General features: G+C 52.1%; 3 protein-coding genes across 3 annotated transcripts; 1 reads left to right on the plus strand and 2 right to left on the minus strand.

Annotated features, from left to right (window-relative positions):
- Positions 1-982: 982 nt before the first annotated feature.
- Positions 983-3,519, minus strand: COCSUDRAFT_56585 (hypothetical protein; the record flags this gene model as incomplete). Its single annotated transcript, XM_005645853.1, has 6 exons — positions 983-1,179; positions 1,497-1,607; positions 1,828-2,024; positions 2,311-2,434; positions 2,583-2,641; positions 3,350-3,519. The coding sequence occupies 6 exons, from the start codon at positions 3,517-3,519 to the stop codon at positions 983-985; spliced, it is 858 nt and encodes a 285-aa protein (XP_005645910.1).
- A 693-nt stretch (positions 3,520-4,212) lies between these two features.
- COCSUDRAFT_66848 (hypothetical protein) lies at positions 4,213-5,832 on the plus strand (the record flags this gene model as incomplete). The annotated part of the gene is made up of 4 exons (XM_005645854.1): positions 4,213-4,250; positions 4,614-4,707; positions 4,913-5,022; positions 5,386-5,832. 4 exons carry the CDS (start codon positions 4,213-4,215, stop codon positions 5,642-5,644), a joined length of 501 nt encoding a protein of 166 aa, XP_005645911.1. The 3' UTR covers positions 5,645-5,832.
- Positions 5,833-6,294: 462 nt separating this feature from the next.
- Positions 6,295-9,711, minus strand: COCSUDRAFT_56587 (NAD(P)-binding protein; the record flags this gene model as incomplete). Its single annotated transcript, XM_005645855.1, has 6 exons — positions 6,295-6,377; positions 6,966-7,116; positions 7,599-7,784; positions 8,590-8,757; positions 9,156-9,319; positions 9,600-9,711. 6 exons carry the CDS (start codon positions 9,709-9,711, stop codon positions 6,295-6,297), a joined length of 864 nt encoding a protein of 287 aa, XP_005645912.1.
- Between the last annotated feature and the right edge of the window lie 205 nt (positions 9,712-9,916).

Consider the following 9,916-nt stretch of genomic DNA (forward strand, 5'->3'; position numbering starts at 1 on the left):
AGTGTTACATATCATGCCAAGCTTTGTCCACACCAGCACCTGTGCTGTTGATGTTGACATCAACGTTGACCCCATTCACAAGCTCTCACTGGCATGCATGACTACTTGATGATGAAAGTTGAACTGACGACATCAAAACCATCTGGACCCCACCGCCAATTTCCAAGATACTGCAACCCTACCCAATACACGGCCTCCGTCAAATAAACGAATTCATGGCCAAGGCTGCAGCTGTTACGATGCAAAGACCAACCGCACCGCAAACCTGGCCAAACCACAAAACAAACCCACACACTGTCTTGACGTGAGCATCATGCCCTCACGACGCTGCTGAATGAACCCATTGGTAGTAATGTACCCTGAGGCAGGTCTGTTTTGGCACCTGAGACCAAGAGGCTGCAATGGGCACAGCAAAGAATGATGCAGCGGCCTATCATAGTGTACATCTTGAAAGTACGCCGCATAGAGTTCACAAGCAGCTGAGGAATGTTTCCTGTGATGCCTAGAATTTGATCATCAAGTTATCGGCACTCTTGAGAGCCCCTAGCAGCCTAGCAAAACTCATGTTTAAGGCAGAAAAAGCGACACTTCAGGGCGCACATGCAGCATGTCGCCAATCTTGTCATGCCTGCGTCCTACAGGCTAATAAGCAGCCATGTCCAAAAAAGGGTAAAGACTCATAATGTACTGCGCGTGCTTGGCGCCTAATTCCTCCCAGAAGATTGCTGCAGCATGACATGCACTCAACCTATCCCGCAAGCTTGTGCAGGACTCATGCATGCCCTGAACAACCACTGAAACCACTGAGAGCAAATACACTACAAAGCAAAGCCAAGCAGCTCGAGCCTTCCCTGGGTCCTGCAACCAAAAATCCTGTGCCTGAGCTAAACATGCATGCCCCTGCCCAAATCAGAACACAACCCGTGGTGCCTCACAAGAGGATCCCTGGTAGGAGGCAGAATCATTACGTTTTTGGCACATGCTAGCACTTGGTCAATTGCAGGCAGGAGCGGCTGCCTGTGTAGTGGTACTCGAGCATCTGCTTGGGGTAGCGGAAGGGGTGGCCCGGGTAGGGTGCATCGCGCACAGCCACCCATCTCTGCCAGCGCTCCCTGACCAGCTCGCGCGTTGGGTGCCCATCCCCAGAGCTGCGCCTCTCCCCAAGATCCCTCTTGCCGCCTGCGCCTGCAGAGAGCACTTGCAGGTGAATGCTGGAGACAGGTGCTTGCTTGACAAGTCTACACTAAGGAGTAGCATCCTGCACCCATGCAATTAGTAGCATCCATGCAGATACCAGCCGTCATGCACAGGCATGTGGTTGTTCTCGCAGTTGCAGTCAGCACCTGTTGTGAGCTGATCACGCCCACATCATCCACAGGCAGATGCACAAGTGGGCCTTGCGTCATGCAAGTGTGCTGCAGCAGTTCAGTCCACAGCAATTACCGACATGAAGGTATCGCATTGGTGTGCAGCAAGTGCGTGTGGGAGACACTCACTGAGGTCAGCAAGGTTGTCAGTGGAGGGGCTCCGTGCGCTGCGCACCGCCATCCTCACATACGCCTTTGTGGCGTCCCCCATGGGATTCTGCAGCTGAGCTGGCCTGATGCCTGCAATGTAAGACATCACCATGTCAGTATTTACATTCCCATCACTCCCTCAGCTACAATAGCATGCTGGCAACCTTGCAATTCAGTAACAATCAGCTTGCAAATGTGTTGACCCGCACGTTGCATTGGCACGATAAGCAGCACCAGCAAGTGCAGGCATCGAGAGTCGTCATTAATGAACACACTCTCCTCAGGAGATTGGTACATAATATGTCCGCACCTGTGTATTCAATCCCATCAAACACCATGACGGCGCGAAGTGCAAACCATGGCCCGTATTTTGGGTGCAGCGAAAGGCAGGAGGGCTCGTCCCAGATGGACACGCCGGCGGCTGAAGCCATGCGCTGCAGCTCAAGGCTGGGGCCCCCAATCACCCCATCGCGCTCCTGGTGTCCCCAAAAGATCCGCACCGGCCGCCTGCAGGCGCATGAAAAGGTGTGAACATTGAAAGCATTGAGGAGGAGAAGCGCCTTCTCTCATCTGATGCACCTGGCCTGGGATGATGTGTGGATCTTGAACCACACCCTATTGCACACATGAAGCACTTGCAACAGGGCGCTGTGGCAAAAATATACAGCCCATGTCAGGTGTCAGGTTGTGGGGGGCCTGTGCAGGATGGGATGGTTAATTCAAGGGGCTGTTGTGATTGTTTGTGGCAGGAAGGCATCCTCACCCTGTTCTGTTTGCAGCTGCTGAGATGCACCGTTCCACATAGGCATCCAGAGGGTCCTCGCTGAGCTGCAGGCTGGTGTCTGACTCATAGGCCTCCAAGAAGCGCGGCCACAGGTACTTGTTGTTGCCCACCACAACTGCCAGAGTCTTGCCACCTGTGGAAAAATTTGGCTGTCAACACCTGGCATGAACGTGGTCGCTCTTCTGTATGTCTGGCGACGACATTATTTCTAAAGTACAAGTGGTGTCAGCACAAGTGATTGGCAGAAGCTCTCTACAGAAATTTGAGCATATGATGAACACCTGGTGTCATAGGCGTGGGTATGCTCCTGCCCATTCCTTCAGGAACTGACTCGTTGTACCTGCATGCAAGCAAGCGCAAGATGACTGACCAGAAACCATCAACCAGGCAGCGACAGGGCTTCAGCCTTGCAGCTGTACCATGCAGGTCCGTTGCTACCCAATGTTCAAGAATGCATGTTTCAACGCATCAGCACATCAGGCTTTCGTAGAGACGGTCGCAAAATTAACATGACCTCCCATCAGGCAAATCTTGTTGTGTAGGTGAGAGCTTAATCACCATGCAAAATAAATCCCTGAAGCCTCACCAGAAAGGTTGATCCACGAGAACATATATAAAGGCAGCTAGCTAAAGAAGCCTCTTCCGAAGAGAACACCCTTAACTACTTCTCGTTTAATGTTCAGTGTTGGACCGTCAGACTTTGACTTCCAGCCCGACAAGCCGTACAATGGCATTCCGCAAAATTTTAAGCGGAAAGGTCCTAACACAACGTGAAGGTGTCAGCAAAGTGGCATCGAGAATTCATAGGGTCAAAATGCGGAGCACATGAATCGCACTGCTTTCCTCCTACGGAGCTGCCCAGTGCCTTCTGTTGCCTCTTCGCTGATCCATTGGACAGCCTTGGATGGCCGCAGATCATTGAAGAAAACTACGAAAGCTTTGGCCCTCGCCTTTGCACTCCGCGAACTGTCTAGAAGCTTTGGTGCGCCGTGGGGCTCCTCGTCAAATTGGGTCAAGGACTTCCGTTGTGCGAGGCCAGACGCCTTACCAGCTGATGGCCAGGGGATCCGCGACGTCAAAGCCGAGCAGGTGCAAGTCTGGTTTCAGCTGGCGCAGGAGCAGCGTCCAGAGCGGGGAGGTCGCCGCTTCGGTACGACTGCAGGTGGGAGGAGCTGGTGGAATCCGCGGCGAGATGGAAGCGACCATGCCCGTCGCCATGGCTGGCAATGAAAGACTCTCTTTTGTTGAAATTCAAGCAAAGATAGCGATCGACAGGTCTGAATTCGGACAACTGCCCGACGAGCGTCTTCAGCAAAATTTTCTTTTGCGCTTTCGGGCAGACTACAATATTTCATAAGCTGGGCGATCTGTCATCGCCAGCCTCAAAACGCGCCCAACGTCGCCTGATGCGGACGTGTTGATCACCCACCATGGTTGAATTAGTGTCTTGATCTGTGCATGCAGTGAGGGTATGGGCCACAGCCTGCTCTGTCAGTCGCTTCAGTACAAAAGCATGTGGCTAGAGTGAGTGCATGGGGGCCGCTGGCTCGCGTCCAGCCCCTGATCTAGATCTCGAGACGGCTCCCAAACGCTATAGGATCATTATACCATGCCTGGTACGCCGGCATGGCTCTGTAACCCTGCATTCTGGCAAGTCTGAAGAAATCTATTTCCATCTTGATCACTGGTGATCTTGCCGTACAGGACGAGGAGCAGCAAATTGCCAGCGCTGTCAAAAGGTAAGTTCGCTTGTTAACGCACGAGCACAGTGGTGCGTGTTCATTGCTCTGCGCTCGATTTTAAGTGTAGCAAACTCCCACAACCTTGCCCTAGTTCCGTACAGTGCGCTCCAGAGGGGGCAGCTGGCGTTGAAGAGCATCAGTGCAGTGGTTGTCGATGGAAAAAGCGGCGATGGGACAGTCAAAGCTGCGCGCAGGGCGGGGGCGCAGGTGAAGAAGCCATTTAACTTACATAGCAGGCCCATCCCCTGTTGTCTGGGCCTCTTCGTCCTTGACCTTGAAGCAAGCAGTAAAAATCACATATTTTCCCAACTATTCCGTGCCCAGTCCCCATCAAGCTTGAAGTATGATATTCAAGGGAGAACTGACACCCGTGCAGGTGGTGACATCACAAAGGGGCCGCGGCCGGCAGATGAATTCTGGAGCGGCCGGTGCGAGAGATGACCAATTGTTGCTCTTCTTGCATGCAGACACCCGGCTCCCTACCAGGTGCTCAATCCCCTGATCATGTTCCATGCGCGAATCATTGCCTCTGAAAGCTACAGAACATAAGAAAGTCGATGTGTATCGCAGATATGATGCACGCATCACCAGGGCGTTTGAGCAGTACTCGGAGCGAACTGGGAAAAGTGGCGTGTGGGGCTGCTTCAGCACGATACAACTGGATGTGAGTCTCCTGCAAGATTGATCAGCTTTGTCTCTGATCTGTTGCTGTGTACTTTCACAGCTTGAACATCTGCACACTAACGAACAGCTGCTTCCTACGTCAAAGCAATGAGGCTGGCAGGGCTTTGTATATTACACAATGATGCGCAGTGGAACGCCGTTTTACAGAAAGACTGATCTGCAGCGTTGTGTTGTTCAAAGCCCAGAAATTTGGAGTGCGCAGCGCTCTGCTGCAAGCCACGGTGGCCCTGAGAACGCGGCTGCTGCACATGCCCTACGGCGACCAGGCCATCTTTGTGAGGGGCCATGCCTTCAGGTCTGCCTCCAAATTGTCCTTTCCATAGCTATGCCCTTGGCCTGACCACAGGTCCTGTGCCAATGCAAACCATTTGGTGGCCGTATGCTTGCAGCAAGACCAGGTTGCAATCATTTGTGCTCCAAAATTGGTATAATCGTCTGCAAGGCCGCAATTCCTTTATTCTTCCTGGCATGGTCGGGGCGGTCTTTGCTGCCGGGAATTTTGTGTAGTTCTTTCTCATGCCTTAATGACATGCTGCACAGAGCTGCAGCTCTTCAAATACAATTAATTCTGTCAAATACAACTCTTCCGGGGCATGAGGGTCTCAAGTATTGCTTTTCTATTGCCGCTTGGGATCTGACTCCCAGCACTGACACCCAGGGAGATTGGAGGCTTCAAGGAGTTGCCACTCCTGGAAGACGTAGACCTTGTGAGGCGGCTGCGCGCCCGTTACGGCGCGCCAGTGATTGTCCCAGGGGCCGTGATGACCTCAGCGCGGCGCTGGGACCGGCTGGGATTTGTCACCACCACACTGCTAAATCAGGCGATACTGGCTGCCTGGGCCGTGGGAACGCCCCCTGACGTCCTGGCCTCTTGGTACTACGGCGCCAAGCAATTGTCGACACGTCAGAGGAAGTAATTCTGGTATAGTGCATGAACGCATGAATGCTATGGTATGATGTGGTCAGTGAAATTGTTGTGCTTGGTCCAGTGCAGAAGGTCTCTGCTGCCATTCTGCTGCTTCTGTTGTACAACTGCAGTCAATGTTAATGCTGTAAACAGGGCACTTCTGAAGTTGATGATTCTTGGCATGTAAGCTGCTTTACATCAAGAGCCCTGGAGCTGTTAAGGCTGTCCATGCGTTAAGGTTTCCAATAAAATTGTTTACTGCTACCTGACCCCAGAGCTTTGTTGCATCAAAGAACTGCTGCTGTGTTAAGAAGTTCAGGCAAGCATTGAAAGTACAGGCCTCATCGCCCTGTATTCCAGTACAATGCACACTCATGCACAAAAGGTCTACCGCTGCCTACAGCTCAGGGCCCTTCTAAGCAGTATCATCCGGATCGTCATTTGAAAGTGATGCACATCAAAAGAATTGTCACCTTGAGACCTTAATTGCAATTGGACTGCGTCATACCCCTGAAAACATAATGGACTATGTAGCTGGACAGACTGAACAGAGCCTTATTTGCAGTTGTCTTTTTGTTGAAAGAATTATAAATGCACACGGCAATCAGATACAGTCTGAAACACGGCATTTGATTAGTCCGCCAAATGAGCCAATGTGGCTCAGTTCTGCTTGACGGTCTTTGAGTCTCCAGCGCGGGCTGGTGCCATGGATCCCAAGCCCCCATCCACATGCAGGAAGGTGCCTGCAGCCAACACCGATCTGTCAGTACATTGCCTGCCTATATTCATGTCTGAGGGAATCCAGAGCACACTCAATGGAAGACAGTAACCGGCGATGTAGTAGCTGCATTCTACACACGAGTCCCAGTTAAGTGTCCACAGGGCGCTGTCACGGCATGCCGGTGCCTTGAGACAATCAGACACCCGCATGCCGCGAAGAGCACATGAAGAAACTTAACAGACACATGTATAAAACGAGTTGCATGTGCCCGCATGCACACTACACCCATGCTCGCACAAACACTTTTATCTGCTGCTCAAATAGTGATAGATTTTGCATCTCTGCTCAAGGCGGCATGCTGCGACAAAGTGTTGCACCGACTCTTCCCAGCACATGAATTCCCAGGAGTACTAATTATAGTGGTCCGCACATAGGCAATTGCTTGGAGAGTTTCTAGTCTCTAAACTTCATCTATCTGTGAATCTGAGCTCCTCACCCCCCATTTTCTTGCCCGACATGGATTTGGGCAGGCCGTAACAATGATGGCTCCAAATACCCACGTGCTCCTCTAGAAAGGCAGACTAACAAAAGGACGTTTTGAGCAGCGCACCTGTGATGTAGGCGTTGTTGGGGTGCAGCAGGAACTCAAGTGCACGGCCGACATCCCCCGGCGTTCCCAGGCGGCCAAGCGCAATCATGCGCTCAGAGGCATCGCGTGCATCATCGCTCTCTGTCAGCTTCTCCGTCATCTTCGCCTCAATCTGTGCATGCATGAAAGGATTTGTTGCTCTGCTTTACTTTTAGCGGGACTGCGTGTTCCTGCCATCATGGCATGTGCTTAGGTGCCTGACTGCCCCCACAAAATATAGCTTGCAGAGTAAGTACTCAAGAGGATGAGGCGCGCATTGCTGTCGAGCCGAGAATATCCAGGAGTAGACGCTCCATGCTACTCTAGGCCCGAAAGCTATGCAAGCTTCATACTCTCCATCACTCCTTCTGCAAGAATTGCTTCAGGAGCTCCCCTTCCCTACATTTGTTCCTTTTTGCTCACGCAAATCCCAAGCCAGCTAGAAGTGATCCCGCTGCCAAGCTAGGCATTCAGAACGCTGAGCACTGAATATGAGCCATTGTGAATCTATCCCCACGCAACATTCTTGAGCAAACGCATTTCCTCCCTTCTTGGCGCTCACACTGCCTTGTGTGTCTTGCATTCTAGCTTGCTCTGAAGGGAGCAGCCTCGCACCACGCCTGGGACGCAGACATTGACGCGGATGTTGTGCGGAGAGTAAGTGCTGGCCGCAGAAAGGGCGAGGCTAGAAACGGCGCCTTTTGCCGCGGCCAGCGCGTCATGGTTGGCCATGCCCCGGTGCGCAATCGAGCTGCTGCATAGAACAATGCTGCCGCCGCCCGATGACATCATTGCGCCCACCTGTCACAATGATGACATCAGCATCAGACTTGTTGTCAACCAGACTGCAGTATTTCTGATGCAGTAGCCTTACAGGTCGTCAAGCTTGAGGTGAGTCCGTAGATACCAAAAGCTGCCCTGTACAAACCAACAATTAAGGCCAACTTTGGCATCACCTATCGCCTGTATCTTGTAACAAGATTCTTGTTGTTAGCGCAGCCCGACTGTCCCAAAAGGTCTCCTAGATTGTGGCACAGCCACAGGAAATCTGCGCAGTCATATGCACCAGAAGCCTGCACACCAGGTGGCTCAACCACATTCTAACGGCTATTATTCCGTTGAACATGCCAACACTCATTACATGCTCCTGTTGGGCTCTGTTGGGCATATGCCATCACTGTAGGGTCTCTGATCACAAACCTTTCTGCAATACCAAAGCGCACACACAAGCCCAATGCTCCAGTCGCCAGCTCTTCTCGTCTTGCATTTCTTCTGGAACAAGGTTGCCACTGGGCAGCCCAAATCACACAGTCTGCTGGAATGTCTACAAGATTCCTGCTTTGTCTGTCATCATATTTATGGTGCCCACTCAAGAGGTCATCTGAAGTCCAGATGAAGGCAACATGGCCTGACCAGTAACAGGGTTGCAGGATTGTGGTCATGAAAAGCATTATCTACAGTTATCCACATATGATCCAGGGCGCGCGAGCCGAGCCAGGGGTGTCTACACCATCCCTGTTTATGTGTCATCTGGTATGGTATCCCACTGACAAAATTTTTCAATGAGGGTCCAGAGGATTGCACATGCTCCAGAAGGGGCGCACACCGAGCCCTTGAGGATGTGGAATGCCGACAGGGCGTTCTCCTGCATAATTTCCACAAACTCTTCCGTGCTGGTCAGGTGCGCCGGCTTGATGAGCATGCTGCCCACGCAGCTGGCCACGCCGTCCACTCTCCCATGTGCTTCTGCCGCTTTGGCAATCACATTTGCCACCTGCATGCATGGTCAGCGGTTACTATGCGATCAGTGTACAGTGCTAACAAGCACTCGTGCGCGTGCGAGCTTGAGCAGTCCCAGTCTCTTTAGGCTGCTGTGCCCGCACTCGCCCAGCCCCTCCAAAAAAGTGACTTTCGATAGAAAAATGAACACGAGGATCCAAAAACTGCGCAGGCGGTACTACAATGTTCAATCTTGGAGCAAGCTGTAGTTTTCGGGGGCTGCTGCAGGGGCGCAGGTCTTCATTTGCTGTCAACGTGATATTGATATGGCAGTGTTGCATGCATTTGCTATTGCATCGCCGTCATGCAATTTTGTCCTGGTCAAAGCAAAAGACTGCTGCTCAACAACCTCACATCTCCTTACAGAAAGGGAACCAGGAGACCGATATCTACCGCATCCTGGTCCAGGGTATCAGCAGGCACGATGGTGGCTTCCTTGAGCTTGTCGAGATCGGAGGTGTCCCGGTCGGAGGCAAAGACCTGTGCCCCTGACTGTGCCACTAGCCTGCCCACCAAATCGCTGCCGACAGCTCCCGCCGCCCCGAACACCACATACACTGTGCACAGAGAACATAATTGCCTTCAAATCTCTTGTTTAAAGGTAGATAGAACGGGGGATGCAGTGTGTCGTCCAGGATATGCCATCGTCTGGGGGCACCGCCCAAAAGACCTTCCAGGTGCATTGACTGCCCGAGCATAGATGAACATTCACCCACGAGGCAAGGTCATGAGCTCTTATGGGTGTATTTGAAGCAGAAAACTACTTGCGTGGGGTCTATCAAACAGTGCGAGGTGTTTCACGGTGCTAGGGCGATCTCTGTGCCGCATGCCCCGCACCTAGTGGCTCGTTCTTTCCTGCAAATGATCGCCTGAGCATCTTCAGGCTTTCCGGGGCCCTCTGAGATGTTGCATGGTCCATGAAGCCTTTCGCCAGAGTCCGGAGCGCCATTGTTTCTGTGACTATGCGGACGCTCTAAAAATAACCAAAGATGGGACAAGAACCTGGGGACGCTGGCCTCTTGTGGTCGTTCTGTGTGATTTGAGATGCAAATTCACACGATGAGTCTTCAACAAGTACACACGCATATCAATGTGGATCCGTGGTGCAGATGCCAGAGTATTCATCAATGCATTGCAGAAGGACCCACGTCGAT

Source organism: Coccomyxa subellipsoidea (genome assembly GCF_000258705.1).
Source record: "Coccomyxa subellipsoidea C-169, whole genome shotgun sequence".
In the NCBI taxonomy this organism is placed as follows: domain Eukaryota; kingdom Viridiplantae; phylum Chlorophyta; class Trebouxiophyceae; family Coccomyxaceae; genus Coccomyxa; species Coccomyxa subellipsoidea.